This window comes from Podarcis erhardii, assembly GCF_964252035.2.
Source record: "Podarcis erhardii genome assembly, chromosome: 10".
NCBI lineage: Eukaryota > Metazoa > Chordata > Lepidosauria > Squamata > Lacertidae > Podarcis > Podarcis erhardii.
In genome coordinates, this window is record NC_138500.1 from 2,138,219 (window position 1) to 2,154,239 (window position 16,021).

At 49.1% G+C, this 16,021-nt stretch overlaps 2 protein-coding genes across 2 annotated transcripts; both read right to left on the bottom strand.

Annotated features, from left to right (window-relative positions):
* Window positions 1-1,656: 1,656 nt before the first annotated feature.
* LOC309351575 (olfactory receptor 5V1-like) lies at window positions 1,657-2,592 on the bottom strand (the record flags this gene model as incomplete). Its single annotated transcript, XM_081879337.1, has 1 exon — window positions 1,657-2,592. The coding sequence occupies one exon, from the start codon at window positions 2,590-2,592 to the stop codon at window positions 1,657-1,659; it is 936 nt and encodes a 311-aa protein (XP_081735463.1).
* A 4,721-nt stretch (window positions 2,593-7,313) lies between these two features.
* LOC309351573 (olfactory receptor 5V1-like) lies at window positions 7,314-8,249 on the bottom strand (the record flags this gene model as incomplete). Its single annotated transcript, XM_081879335.1, has 1 exon — window positions 7,314-8,249. One exon carries the CDS (start codon window positions 8,247-8,249, stop codon window positions 7,314-7,316), a length of 936 nt encoding a protein of 311 aa, XP_081735461.1.
* Between the last annotated feature and the right edge of the window lie 7,772 nt (window positions 8,250-16,021).

Here is a 16,021-nt window from a genome sequence, read left to right on the forward strand (position 1 = left end):
GAGTTGCTTTCTTATGTTTTATCATGGGTGTTAGAATAAGTCAACAAATGGAAGAGTGCAGGGGCCACTTGTGCCTCCTCTCTTGTTGACCCACTGTTGATTGATTGATTGATTGATTGATTGATTGATCCCATCTTTTTATCCAAGGAGCTCAAGGCGGCCTACATGGGTGTCAGGCTTCAGGGAATTGGCTTCCTCCCCCGTGGCAGTAGATAAGCAGAACAAAGGAAAAGGAGTCTTCCTACCAGTGGGAAACTTTAATAACCACAGGGAGAGAACAAAGAACCCATCTCCTAGGAATGGCGGTGCTCCCAGTTAATGATCCCACCTCCTTACGTCCCTATTAATCTACATCACGTCTACGTCTTGTAATCTGAGTTTGTACCCTCTGTACTTTCTGTGCTTTCTGTTCTGACCCTTTCTGGGCTCTTCTTGACCTTGGGGAGAGCGGAGGAATGCTTTCCAGAGACAGTGAATCTGTTAACCCTCTCCCTCCCAGTGTTTTCTTCTCCTAGCTGTTCCCCATCCAGTATTTCCCAGCTTCTGCCTTCTGAACTATGCCACTTAATCTGCACATCCACCCCTGAAACGAGACACAACATGAAATGCAGATCCATACATTGAAATTTGCACCTCTACAAATGTTGCAATGCAGTTCTCCAGCCAATGAATGTGTGAAAAATGGATATACTAGAGTAAAATGTTCATAAAAATTCATGTACCAGTGAAAATAACACAGAAAGCATTAAGTTAGGGAAATCACAGAAATGTGCATATTAGGCAATCACATAGAGATATGTGTATATCTGCAAAGATTTGCACTAAATTCCTGATGAATTTTCAAGAAGACTTTTCACAAACTTGCAAACTGATGTGGAAATGTTGAGAACTGAAATTAAGATTGCCAAAGAAATGGAAACTCAGAGAATTGATCAAATTATTGCATAACAACTCTTTTAAGTCTTCAGCAAGACAGGTTGAGGGCACTAACTGCATGGTTAAATTCTAGTAACATGGAATACCCAGTTATCATCCAAGGCCGTTAGCCATCAAGGGTTTGACTATACAAGAAACCCCAAATATATTCACACATGACTAAACCAAAAAATAGATAAATAGCACTGTGGGTCTCAGTACTGGACCGGACTTGTTTGTTACTGATGCTGAGCACTGACATTTTTGAAAACATGAGTGTTTTAGACATGAGACCTGCAACAATAAAAATGTATATACTGATGGCAACTACATAGGGAAAATGAGCTCTTGTCAATTGATGGGCAAGAGATGTTGGTGATTTGTGCACCATATCAGGATTCCCAAGTTCCATTAAATATATATATATACATAAACTTTTCTGTGCCAGAGTTTGGAGTGTTATTTCTTTCTTTATTCATTCCTTCATTCACTCACTTACAAACAGTTCCACTCCCGCTGTTCCACCCAAAAGGCAAGATGGGGGAATTATTCAACACTTGTGCCACGAAGGGAGCAGGGCTGCCCTCTGTGGTGGCCATCATGGCCAGGCAAATGCCAGGGGTATGCCTTGGCTCTGGCAGGGCTACCCTGGCACCATCTGTGACGGATGGGTCTGCCTTGATCTCCATCCCACAGCTTGCTACCATGCAAGCATACCTGCAAGTCTTAAGAAGCCAGGAATCACTTCCTCCGGCTTTCCAGGAGCTTCCTCAGGGCTCCCTTGACCTCCTTGTTGCGGAGGCTGTAGATCAGGGGGTTCAGTGCAGGGGGGACAATGCAGTACATCGTGGAGATCAGAGTGTCTGTCTCTAAGGAGTAGCCCTGTCCAAATTGGTTGTAGTTAACCAACCCATTCCCAAAGTAAAGGGTGACCACGATCACGTGAGAGGCGCAAGTGGAAAGGGCTTTCTGCCTGCCAGCATTGGACGGGATCCGCAAGACAGAGGAGAGGATGTAGAAGTATGAGAGGCCAATAGCCAGGAAGGGGAGTAGTCCTATAAATACGCTGGCTACCTGAGTCGCCATGAAATTGATGTACAGGTCTTCACAGGCAATTTTCAACAACGGGGGGACGTCACAGAAAATGTGCCGGATCTGGTTGTGCCCACAGAAGTGCAAGTTGGAGCTCAGAGCAGTGTGAAAAGCGGAATGGAGGAAGCCCCAAACCCATGCGGTAGTGGCCAGCTGGGCGCAAGCCTTGGCGTTCATGAGGCCTGAGTAGTACAAAGGCCTGCAAATGGCGACGTAGCGATAATAAGCCATGGCAGCCAGCAGCACAGCTTCTGCCCCCGTGAAGGACATCAGGAAGAACATCTGGGCCATGCACTGATTGTAGGAGATGGTGTGTTGCTGGTATAAAAGATTCACCAGGATTTTGGGGACCGTGACAGATGAGAGGCAAATATCTAAGCATGACAGGTGGCTGAGGAAAAAGTACATGGGGCTGTGGAGATGGGAATCCAGCTGGATCAGGGTGAAGATCATGACATTACCAGTGATGGTCACCAAGTAGATGGCGAAATATGCCAAGAAGAGGTATCTCTGGCCATCTAGCATGCCGGAGAAACCCAGGAGGACAAATTCCATTACCTGCGTGGTCTGGTTGTTGGCTTCCATCGAGGATATGGAATTCACCTGCAAGGAAAGTAACCTGTACAAGAAATACATTTTGCCTATCCTTGGATTCAGCTGAGGATGCATAATCAGCAATGAGGAACACCAACTATCTTTTGCTGGTGCATTTCTGGGGATGGAGATAAATCTGATTCTGATTGCATTTAAAAGCTTGTCACTTTCCAGAACAGCACACAGACTGAAACACAGCCATTCTTTGCTCAAAATTCAACAGCCCTGCTCTCCAGCCAAGTAATGTGTACAAAAAATGAACAAATTCAGCATACAAATGCATATATTGGTGGAAACAGCATACAAAGGCAGGCTAAATGAAGGGAAATTGCATTGCAAAAGGTGTGCATTAGGCATAATGGCATACAAAAATATGTTTTAGGATAAATTCATTGTAAAATGTTGATAAATTCTCACAAGGACAATTTACAAACTGATGTGGGGAACTCAACTTAAGACTGGGAAGATGAGAAACTGAGAGACCCTGAATGTGACAGCGTCACCCATCCCTTTGCCGGTCCTTCAGGGGGAGCCTCCAGGCAGAGAGAGAGGGGCAGGTCAGCTGAAAGGCCACCGTCTTGCTTGTGGGTGTCTTTTCACATCTCAAATCAGCGGCACTTGCTAATGACTTCTGTTCTGTCAATAGGTTAAAAAACACACACACAGAGAGAGAACATGTAGAGGTTTGGCTTAATAAACTCTGAGAAAATGCATGAACCTCCTGATTTGATTTCAGTGCTCAAATATTTGAATTACTTAATGAATTGTCTAAAGGCAATAAAATAAAGAGTCGGGGAGAAAGAAACCACGAGATCCAACACACCTAAGTGTCAGAGACAATAACACAGTCTTGATGTCTGCCTGAATTCTAACCAGCTTGGCATGTTGCATGTTCATGTTTTTCCATCATCTGCAACTGAAAAAGCTGCAAGTATGGTAACTTACCTCCATCCTGTGTCCCACCACAGTTAGGGCTTTTAGCATGCCATTCATCCCTCCCTCAGTGAGGTCCAGCCACCCCACAGTATTCCTTAGGTTCAAACAAGTCTTTCACAACCCATTCCCACCCCCTTTGCAAAGCTTCGCCTCCTCACCAGGCCCCACAGGGAGACATCTCCTTTCTTGCCTTCTTGTTCCTTCCTTGAACCCAAGTCCTGTTGCTCCCTGTTAGGAAGGGCTAATGATGCCAAGACCAGTGGAGTGAAGACTTCTGACACTCATTTTCAGTGCAGAACATCTTCACTTAAGGTTGCTCAAGTACCTGCAGAGCTGCTCTGCCCTGGAGGAAGACCAGAGGTCTGACTCTGTAGAAGGTCGCTCTCAGCTCCAAACTTCCCCTACAGATCTTGCGCCTTCTCGTAATCTTCCTCAATGCCCACAGAACCTTCAGTAGTTCAGCATCATTGTCAGTCCATCTCAGGGCTTATTCCCAAGACTACCTGGCGAGGAGTTAACTAGGGGGCATTAGAAACGCCAGCTTTCCACCTAGCCCAGGTGAGCTGGTTGGGCACCTGCCACCACAAGCATCATCCCCATTTTCTGGAAGAAGGCTGCCAATGTTTCCTTTGGAGAGCCTGCAGCGGCTCCAAAGTTTCTGCAGTTGCGCGGGGACAGAAGTGTCTCGGCAGGTGAGGATATGTTGCGAGGCAGGGGCCCTGGGGATGCCCCTGCAGAGGAAATCTTCAGGGAGTGAGGCAGGAGAGGAAAACGCAAAGAACAGGTGCTACTGTGAGACTTTCAAGGAGGTGTGATGGAGCTGCAGAGAATGACATCAGAGGCAGAGAATGACATCATTCTCCCTATTTTCAAAGTCCAGTCCTGGGCTGCCCTGATTGTGTGGCCTAAATGACACCATCCACACGAGGGAGAGATCAGCACAGACTTTGGGGGAACTCAAGGTGTGCAGAAGTTAGTGGTGGAATCTCCTGCAAATCTCAAGCTTATCCACACTGGTTTTATTATTATATATATTACGATACACATAAAACACTCCAGGTTTCCAGTACATACAGCAATGCATATAACATTATGCATATAACATTTATGTATAACATACATAAAATTATGCAGCAGAAATATTGCATCACATGCTGTTGTTTAGTCATTTATTCGTGTCTGACTCTTCGTGACCCCCTGGACCAGAGCATGCCAGGCACTCCTGTCTTCCACTGCCTCCCTCATGCAGGTAGCTTTGAGAACACTATCCAACCATCTTGTCCTCCGTCGTCCCCTTCTCCTTGTGCCCTCCATCTTTCCCAACATCAGGGTCTTTTCCAGGGAGTCTTCTCTTCTCATGAGGTGGCCAAAGTATTGGCGCCTCAGCTTCAGGATCTGTCCTTCCACGGAGCACTCAGGGCTGATTTCCTTCAGAATGGAGAGGTCTGATCTTCTTGCAGTCCATGGGACTCTCAAGAGTCTCCTCCAGCACCAGAATTCAAAAGCATCCATTCTTTGGCGATCCGCCTTCTATTGCATCACATAGGATACTAAAATGCAGAGTTGGAGCAGACCCCATGGTCATCTAGTCCAGTCCCCTGCAATGCAGAAAGCATGGGGTTTATGGAACTCCTTTATACACATTTTACGTATATCCAGGGGTTGCTCCCCGCTCACTCCCTGCTCACCAATCGAAACCCCTGCCCTTGCCCCACTTCTGCCCAACACCCTAGTGCAGGGATTTCCAACAGGTCAATCCCCAGGAGGTTTTGGTAGATTGCTGCCGATCGCTGGGTCTTTTTCCTTGCCTTGGTAAAATTGAATCCAGCTCTGCCCCCTCACCCCACCCTCCATTGTTGCATGATCTGAAGAACTGCAGAACAGAAGACAGAGTTTATTCAGTGAGGCTGTTTGTTTCCCCAGCAACTTGTTAGTGAGTGGCTGATCCTTTTTCTCCCAAAAACCTTTTAAAATGGGGCTTTCCTCCTCCCTAAAAAAAGCTCAACATTTTTTTTAAAAAAAATTTTTTATTAACAATTTCAGCAAAACAAAATTTCAAAACATATCATATTCATTATTTGCCCCCCTTTCCCCCATCAAACCCTCCGCCCCAGAGACTTCCCTCAGCTCCTCTCTCTGATTTCTTAGCACATATTATTCTCTGCATGTTATACACTTGTACATATCCTTACATTATCTATCTATCATGTTATCAACTAATAAATTTGTGTATGTTTATTCAAACCCTGCCAGTCTTGATAGCACAAGGATGGAAGAATGAGGAAGTCCCAGCAAAAGAACAGAGGCAAGAAAAATTGATGACTTACGCAGAACTGGCTAAATTGACATACAAACTGCGAGACCAGGACAACTGCGACTTTAAGGAAGAAGGGGAGCTTTTTACAAATTATCTAAAAAGACAACAAAATGAACTGGACTCACTGGCAGAAAAAGCTCAACAACTTTGACCTGAACCTCTCTTGGGAGTTGGCCACCCCTGTCCTAGTGGATCCCCTCACAGCTTAGAGGCTCCTCTGAATAAAAGTTTGTAAAATAAAATGACTCCTCGTTGTCAATACCTGTTGTTGGACCCAGAAATATTACAGGTACTGCTCCCAAAATATTTGGGAACCACTGACATAGCAGTTTGGCATTCTCTCCACAAGAATGCAGTGAGTGCTCTGGTATCATGAACCTTCCATCTCTTGCTCAGCCTCTCTCCATATGCATAAAGCTGTAGAGAAAATGCACCCAGCCATATAGTGGAAGCAGAAAGTCCAGGGAAACCCTACTGTCTGAACCCAGCATGCCACACTCATCTGCATGTTGGAGAGATTTGGGCTTTTATGGGTTTTACTTTGGTGTTCTTTCATATTTCCATGTATTCACTTTTGACTTTGATAAACGTGCTTGGTAGATCAGGGGAATGCTGTGGACATAGTGTATCTTGATTTCAGTAAGGCTGAAGTCCCCCAAGAAGCAGGTAGAACGTGGGCTGGATGAGGTATCTGTTAGGTGGATTAGTAGCTGATTGCATGACCAAACCCAGAGAGTTCCTCGTCATCCCGGAGAAAAGTGATTAGTGGGGTACCGCAGGCTACTTTCCTGGGTCCACTGTTGTTCAAGGTCTTTATAAATGATTTGGATGAAGGAACTGAGAGGACGCTCATCCAATTTGCAGATGACACCAAGTTGGGAGGGGTAGCTAATGTCGCAGAGGACAGAACTGGATTTCAAGATGACCTTAGCAGATGGGGAACTGGGTCATAACTGAATGAAATTCAATAGGAGCAAATGCAAGGCAATTAAACAGGAAGAACCAGCTGCAAAAATACTCTATAGTCCTCTGGCCTTCTCCCTGTGATCATTCTCCCCCCATTCTGCACTCTGCTTGGGCTCATCCTTCTCCTGGCTCTGAGAGCCCCTGACCAGAAAGACTCTCCAATGATAACGTGTCAGCTGGTTCCCCTTCCACATTCCCCCCTTCTTCTAACACTCCCCAACTCTTCTGTTTACCTGTCTCTGAGCTGTAGCTTCCCTCAAACTCCTCAAAGCCCTGCTGAAATTCAATACTGCATTCCTCTCCTTCTGCAGCATCAGGAGAAGGGGTTGGTGGCCTCCACCATTCCATCTCCCCTAGCCCTCTTGAGTCCAATCCCTGATAGTGACTTTGTCTATAGTTTCTCCCTCTTCCTTAATTCCCACTCATCAATTTCACTGTTCCCAGCAGACATGTTCCAGTGCAGCCCTGCCCTACAGAGAACCAGAAATGAGATTCAAACTGTCCTCCGGCAGTTCAGAACCTTCCTCAGGGCATCCTTCACCTCCTTATTGCGGAGGCTGTAGATGAGGGGGTTCAGCATGGGGGTGACGACGCAATACATTGAAGAGAGCACTGTGTCTATCTCCAGAGAGTAGCCGGTGCTTGGGCGGTTGTAGTTTACGAATCCATTTCCGACGCAGAGGGTGACCACAACCAAGTGTGAGGCGCAGGTGGAGAAGGCTTTCTTCCTGCCAGTGTTGGAGTGAATCTTCAGAATGGAGGCCAAGATGTAGAAATAGGAGATGATGATGAAGAGGAAGGGAGCCAGGCCCACAAAGATGCTGGTGATGTGAGTGGCCAATTCATTGATGCTCGTATCACTGCAGGCGATTTTCAACAGTGGGGGCACATCGCAAAAGATTTGGGGAATCTGGTTGGCTCCACAGAAGCGAAGCTTGGAGGCCAGGGCAGCGTGAATCGCTGAGTCCAGGAAGCCCCAGACCCAGGAGGCCACAGCGAGATGGACGCACAGCCTGTTCCTCATGAGACGGCTGTAGTGCAATGGCTGGCAAATGGCGGCATAGCGGTCATAGGCCATGATGGCCAACAGGGCAGGCTCACTACCAAAAAAACCAATCAGAAAGAATGTTTGTGCCATGCACTGGTTGTAGGAAATGGTGTGACTCTGGCGCAGGAGGTTCGCCAGGATCTTTGGCACGACGACAGAAGAAACACAAATGTCCAAGCAAGACAGGTGACTGAGGAAAAAGTACATGGGGCTGTGAAGGCGCGAATCCAGCAGGACCACGATTAATATCATGAGGTTGCCCGTGACGATGGCCAAATAGGCAGCTAGGAAGACCAAGAAGAGGAAGACTTGGTCGCCTGGGGCTCTGGAGAGACCCAAGAAGATAAACTCCCCAACCTGTGTTTGATTCTCTGCGTCCATGAAGAAGGAAAGAGGGGGATCTGAGAAGAGAGAAAAGTGAAGTTGAGGGAAGCCCAGTAGCAGTCATCCTGTTATAAACAGATATCCGTCCCACCCAACGTTCTTTTTCATGTTTTCTAGGTAAATATAGAGCCATATCCATACCTTTAAAACACAGTTGGAGTGTTTTCTTGCTTTACAGAAACAATCTACAAAAATGCAAACGCAACATGCTGGCTAATCATTGTTAGTAAATATGGCAGAAGAAAGAATGGCAGAAGTTAAAGTGGAGTGGAGGGACAAAGGGACCAAAATTGTGGGTTTTAATAAAGGGAGAGGTTGAACAAAGCAGGCATGGAGAGACAATGAGGGGGATTTGTTTTTCAAAAGCAAACAAGTCTACAAGCAGAAATAGAGACTGGTAGAACACAGAACTGAACACCAGAAAACTCACACTACAGAGCCTTTTGAAGCTCCCTTTTCTCTGTACTCAACGCTTCTTTTGAATTGCCACCTCCCTTGGCAGGATTTAAAGAAAAAATTGCAATACAATTATAAAAGATAGAACTGGATACAATAAGTTTAATACTATTACACAAACATAATGGAAGCACGGGAAAGGGCAGAGGGGAGTAAGGGATTTGAGAAATCCCACATTTGGACGTTTTATTGAATTTGTAAACAGTATTGTAAGGTTTAATGTTTACTTTATTTGATGTGATATTTCTTATACTGAAAATTAATTTTAAAATTATAATAAATAAATTGCCACCTTTCCCCACATCACCCCCTGTTCACTCTACTCAAACTTTTGCCCTTGTTTGAAATCAACCCCCCCCACCCCCTCTGCTTTCCTCCATTCCTGTATTATTCTAACTTCTGGAATTATTTGAAAACACAATTCTGCATCCATGCATCCTTGATTTACTCAAACTTCTGCCATTGTTCAAAACAGTCACCTTTTCCCTGTTCAGCGCCTGTCTCTTCTCGGTGTACTCAGACGTCTCCCTCTCCCACTCCACAGCTGCCTCTTGTGAAAAAGGCGATGTGTGTGAGCCCAGCAAGTCTTCTTCAGTGCTCTGAGACCTCTGGCTAAAGTTTAGCTACCTTGGCCAGTAGCCATGGATAGACTTGTCCGCTTGCAATTTTAGTCGCAGTAAGTATTGATCTTTCCTATTCTAATTCCAGAGGGTTCTGGAAGCTTCTCTGTGTGAAAAAAACTGGTGTAAGCTGGAAGTTTCTAGCCGACATGTAAATTTCTATTTTGCCTACAGACAAGCAGAAGGTTCCTGATGTTTGGCCTTTTCCTTCAGAAAACTAGGAGTTCAGAACACTACTAGGATTTCTGAATACAACCAATTGTGAGGAGGCAGTTTGGGCAAAATCTCTTCTCCAAGATCTCTTCTTGAAGATCTCATGGTGACACCAGGGCCCATGTGAGCAAACTTCTCTGCTGCCTGCCTTGTGGGTTGCTGGCTGCCTTTCCTTGTAGGGGAGCAATTGTTACCTTGTGTGTTGACCATGGGGATATCTGTGCACAGAGAATCCTCAGAGAGGAAGGCTGCAGCTGCAGTGAATCAAAATGTCCCATGGGAGTAGGATTTTTTTGCAGGTATGCTAGAGCCAAGCACAATGGATGGTGTCCTTTAATTGGGGCACCCTTAATTGCTAATAGGGAGGGGACAGGAAGCCAGCAGTAACCTCAGAGCTATTAAGTCATGTTACGGAAAGTGTGTCCTCCTGGCGAGATTGAAATTCCCTTTGAGACTCCTTTTCAGAGCTCCTGTGTGGATGTTGTTAAGCCAGGTGAGAAAGCAAGGAAGGAAGAGCTATGGGGAAATTAAAATTCTGTCTCTCACCTGCCAGCCACCAGCGTTGTAGGCAGTTAGGACAAAGAGGAGGAGATCATCCTTGGTGAGAGACTCTAGTGACTGTGGCTAGTAAGAAGGTGGAAGCAGTAGCCAACGCAGGAGATGTGGAAGGGCACAGCTTTTGGGAGGCTGCCAGCTTCCTGGGCTGTGCCTGGACCAGAGAGGAAGAGAGTCTTCTTCCATGGAGGCAAACTCCCACTAGCAAGGAGCACTTTGTCCAAGGCCACATTATCCCTTATAGTCCCGGGAGGTCACTATGTTCTGCAGGAAAGGCTATCCTTGAAGTCCCTAAAATATCCAAAGCCTAGTCCATGGCAGTTTGGAGCAGTGCCTTCAGAGTGGCTGTCCCTGTTTTGTATAATAATAATAATAATAATAATAATAATAATAATAATAATAAAATTTATTATTTATACCCCAGCCATTCTGAGCAGTTCCCAACAGAATATTAAAATCACGATAAAACACCAAACATTATATACTTCCCTAAACAGGGCTACCTTCAGGTGTCTTCTAAAAGTCGTATAGTCGTTTATTTCCTTGACATCTGATGGAAGGGAGTTCCACAGAGTGGATGCCACTGCTGAGAAGGCCCTGCTGCTGGTTCAACATCCATGTTGAGATAGGGCAGATGCCCATTATTTGTATTTTCTGGAAACAACTGAAGATACTCTTATTCTGGCAAGCTTTTTCATGCAGTTGGCGTGAAATATTGCTCAGGGTGAAGGTTCGGTAGGCTTCCGTCGTGCATCTCTGCTCCTTTGGACCTCTGAGCACAGCACAGTAAAACACAGTGAATTGGCCTTCTGCCTTCTGTGTGTGCATAGTATGCATAAATCAAGATTCCACTCAGCTTCTTTATACGCTAGAAGCTTTATTTACAGCAGCAATAAATTCAGCCAGTGTCCGGAGAGAAAGACATCCTCCATCCCGGACAAAAACGAAAGTACAGACAGAACAAAGAAACAGATCCCGGATGTAGATCTCTCTGCCCCTCAGAGGTAGGACGATGGAACTGAGCTGGTTAACCCTGTAAGCTCTGGTTCCCCTCACACCCCCTCTCGTCCTGTGCTGCGGGGGACTTGTAAGTATCACCACTTACCCCAAAACCAAACCTTCACACAACTCCCCACAACGCTAGAAGCGCAAAGGTTTTGTGAACCCATCTGCTAAGTTCCTTTGGCTTGGACGGTACTGCAACTTCACCAAGCCTGTTTGAACACTCTGACACACATTCTGGAAACGTATGTCCCGGTGTTTGGTTCTGGCCTTAGACTGCCCAGACTCTGCCAACTTCAGACAGGGTTGATTGTCCTCCCAAACAGTGATGGGCAAGCAACACTCCCGGCAGATTTCCTGAACCAGACACCTGTAGAACTCCGGTTTCTGGCACAACATTGACAGTGAGCTGAGCACAGCTTCAGTAGAGGACAGTGCAATGAGACTCTGCTTCTGGGACTTCCACCCAACTGAATATTCCCCAAACTTTATTACCATTCCAGATACAGACTTCCTGTCGTCCAGATTCGCCCAGTCGCTATCTGTCCAACACATGAGCTTGGTGTCACCTGTAGCTGACAGTTTGAGCAGGACGTCTTTGGTATCCTGCAGGTATCTTAGCACCCGCTTAATACCATTCCAGGCATTTACACTGGGTTTTGTAGCTTCCTGGCTAAGCAGATTGGTAGCAAAAGCAATGTCCAGCCTGCTCCACTGGGAAAGATACAACAGACTACCCAGAGCTGACTGAAAGATCTCAGCATTCTCAAACTCAACGCGTTCTCCTAGCTGACTGTCTTTCACGTAGCTTGTCTCCATGGGTGTCCTAACCCCTGCACAATCAGACATTCTTAAATTCTTGAGCAACTGCTTAATCTTGCCTTTCTGACTGAGCAAGAAGCTTCCATCTTCAGACCTGTCTATCTGTACCCCTAGGTAGACCTTCACTGCACCCAGGTTCTTGAGTTGAAAACGTTTTCCAAGCTCTTTGGCAAACTTCTGACCTGTTTGTCTGCCCTTGAGACATGAATTATGTCATCTACAAACACCAAGACCAGTTCTTGTGACTCTCCTGACCCTTTTGGGTACAGGCAGCTGTCAGCAAGACTCTTCTTGAAACCTAACTACTCTAAGGCTTCATTCAGACGCAAGTTCCAAGTCCTGGCTGACTGTTTCAGCCTGTAAATTGACTTGTGAAATTTCCACACAGCATCCAGCCTTCAAACCCTGGAGGAGGAAGCATGTACCCTCCTGGAGGTCTGAGTTCAAATAGGCCACATCCACATCAAAGTGATGCACCTGAAAACCTCTTTGTGCAGCAATAACTAAAAGCATGCACAGAGTTTCACTCCTGGAAGTGGGAGCATATACCTCAGTGTAATGCAGCCCCTTCCGTTGTGTGAAACCTCTGGCTACTAGCCTAGCCTTGTATTGTGGTTCCCCTGTTGCTGTGGGTTTAAGACAATAAACCCAGTGACCGCTCATGGCCTGCTTGCCCGCCGGCAGCATCTTGAGGGAGAACACACCCAGAGACTCCATTGAGCCTATCTCCTTCATTGCCTCATGCCATTTCCTGGCTTCTTCCTGAGGCAGTTTCTGAACATCCTTAAAACTCTCAGGTTCACATCGAGCCATACTGACCCACACGTTTGTGACTGCAAACCTGTCTGGAGGTTTACCTTTAGTTGTGTGAGCGGAACATCTCAGCACTACTTCAGGTACCCCCTCTGACCCGCTAGGGCCAGTCAGAACTCCTTGCTGTCAGAGAATTCCCCCTCTGACTTACTGTGCCTTCTGGACTTCTCAGCTGGACCTGTAGGTGAGGAAGGAGCACTTCTCTGTTCAAGCTTCACAGCTTTAGGAGAAGCTCTTCCCTGTTCCTGCTCTGGGTCAGGACTCTGTGTCTCAGCAGCAGGTTCAGCCTCTACCTCTTCTTCATCAGCAAAATCAAGCTGTGCTGGACCCGGGGGAAAGGTACCGTGAGCGTAGTCTGAGTCCACACGAGGAGGGGCGAGGTCCGAGGCGGAGAGCCGGGCGGGGAACAGGAACGCTGGAACAGGAGGCCGAGCAGGGAACAGGAACACCGGAAGGTCAGGAACAGGAGGCCGAGCAGGGAACAGGAGCACCGGATGGTCAGGAACAGGAGGCCAAGCAGGGATCAGGAACACAGGAAGGTCCAAAGCCAACAACGACGTTGCTCCCGCAACCTGGGACCGGGCTGCCTGACCTTTATCTTCTTCTAAGGCCGGGGGCGGTCCCGGCCCCCAGAAGCCCCGCCTCTCTTGGCCTTAAGGCGAGCACTCCTCCTGGGAGACACCAGTTCCCTTCGCCTCTCTGCCCTAAGCCTCTGCAGATCAGGAGAGGCCGAAGGGTTACTGGGCCCCGGGGGAGGCTCACCTGTAGCCACTGAGTCTTCCAGCACCTCTGGGGCCTGAATGATTTCACCTGGTGCCTGCTCTTGAGTTTCCTCAGCAACTATGCCTTGCCCCAGTTCAGCCGGCCCTGAAGGCGGGGACTCCTGCGCCGGCTGGGATTCCTCCGGATCACTCTCAGACTCGGAATCCCAGGCCATCACACCATCCCCCCTCCCAGGCCCCCCCTCACTTGAGGGCCCGGACCCGGCTTGCTGGGGTACGCTGCATGAAACTCCCGGATGCAGGCAGGTGCGTGGACGTTGACCGCTGGTTCCCAGGAACGGTCCTCTGGCCCATACCCCTTCCAGTCAATGAGATACTGCAGCCGTCCCCTGTGGTATCGGGAGTCCAGAATGCGTTCCACCTCGTACTCAGGCTCTCCCTGCACCAAGACTGGCTGCGGTCGGGGACGGTCCGGGTGGAACTCGTCGGGTGGGGCCATCGGACTCAGAAGGGACCTGTGGAATACCGGGTGAACCTTCAGGTTTGCTGGCAACCGGAGACGGAATGCCACAGGCGAGACCTGGTCCACGATACGAAACGGGCCGGTGAACCGGGCGTCCAGCTTCCGCGAAGGTCGAGAAGGGTGGAGGTGGCGAGTGGAAAGCCATACCAAGTCACCGATGTGAAGTTCCGGCCCCACCTGGCGGTGGCGGTCGGCCTGGACCTTGTACGCCTCCTTGGCCTGGTGCAGCTGCTCCATCAACAGCTGTTGCTGGGACTGGAGCTCCTGAAGCCACTCTGTCACCGCAGGGACCGTAGATGCCGGCAGCACATCCGGAAACAACCGTGGATGAAGGCCATAACTGGCTTGGAACGGGGTCTGCTGGGTGGACGCATTCACCGCGTTGTTATAAGCGAACTCCGCCAATGCTAGGTGGTCGACCCAGTCGTCCTGCTGGTAGCTGCAGTAACACCGGAGGTACTGTTCCAGTACCGCGTTCGCCCGTTCCGTCTGGCCATCAGTCTGTGGGTGGTAAGCAGATGAGAGACAGACCTCTGTTCCGAGGGCCTGGTGCAAAGCACGCCAAAACCGGGACGTGAACTGAACGCCGCGGTCGGATACTACACGCTCAGGTAGGCCATGCAGGCGGAAGACATGCTGAAGGTACAGCTGCGCGGTTTCCTTAGCTGAGGGTATGGATGGGCAGGGGGCACAGTGCACCATCTTCGTGAAGTGGTCGGAGAAAACTAGAAGGCAGGTGCAGCCACGAGACGGGGGTAACTCCACTACAAAGTCTAGAGAAACTGTGTGCCAAGGACGTGGTGGAACCGGCAACGGCTGAAGGAGGCCGGGGGGTCGCCCGGTAGGCCCCTTGGCCCGCCTGCAGACGTCACAACCAGCGACGTAGCGAGCCACGTCAGCCTTCAAACGGGGCCACCAAAACTCACGGCTTACCAGATGGGTGGTCCGATACCGCCCAAAGTGCCCCGCCGCTGGAGCGTCATGGGTCATCCGGAGAACCTCAGCCCGCAGCGGCCCTGGTGGGATGTATAGGCGCCCGTAGTGCAGCAGAAGACCCTGATGCGAGACCAGCCCTGGATACTGAGGGCATGATCCTTCGGCCAGTTCCCGGAGTCGTTCCTGGGCCCAAGCGTCGACCCGCTGCTGTTCCCGCACCCGAGCCTGCAGTGGCTCGACCTCCTGGGTGGCCAGGAACGCAGCTGGTGGTAGGATCGTGGTGGGTGCTGCTTGCTGAACCGTGTCTGCGTTGTCTTCAGGTTTCCGGGACAGGGCATCCGCCTTCTGGTTTTGGGAGCTAGGGATGTAGCGGATCCGGAACTGGAACCGGGAAAAGAACAACGCCCACCGGATCTGCCTTTGGTTCAGCTTACGGGTGGTCTGGAGGTATTCCAGGTTCCGGTGGTCGGTTCTCACCTCCACCGGGTGTCTTGCTCCTTCAAGATGGTGGCGCCAAACCTCAAAGGCCACCTTGATGGCCAGCAGTTCCCGCTCCCACACGGTATAGTTACGCTCCGCTGGAAGGAGCTGGCGGGAATAGAAGGCGCAGGGTAAGAGTGGCGCTTCCGGTCCGTGCTGCTGAGACAAGACGGCACCGAGAGCCGTACTGGAGGCGTCAGTCTCTACCACAAAGGGTCGAGAAGGATCCGGATGTTGCAAGATTGGCGCTCTCTGGAAACAGGCCTTCAACCCTTGAAATGCCTCCTCCGCCTCCTTGTCCCAGGAAAACGGCGTCTTGGGCCGCAGAAGCCGGGTCAACGGGGTGGTGCGGTGAGCATAATCCGCAATGAAGGTCCGGTAATAGTTGGCGAACCCCAGGAAACGCTGTAGGTCCTTGCGGTTCCGAGGTGCCGCCCATTCTCGAACCGCTGCCACCTTCCCAGGATCCATTTGCACCCCACCTGGTGAGAGTCGATGACCCAGGAAGTCCACTGACTGCTGATGGAACTCGCACTTGCTGAGCTTTGCATACAGACGATGCTCGCGCAAGCGCTGCAGCACGGTCCGGACATGGCCCTCGTGGCACGCCGGGTCACGGGAGTAAAC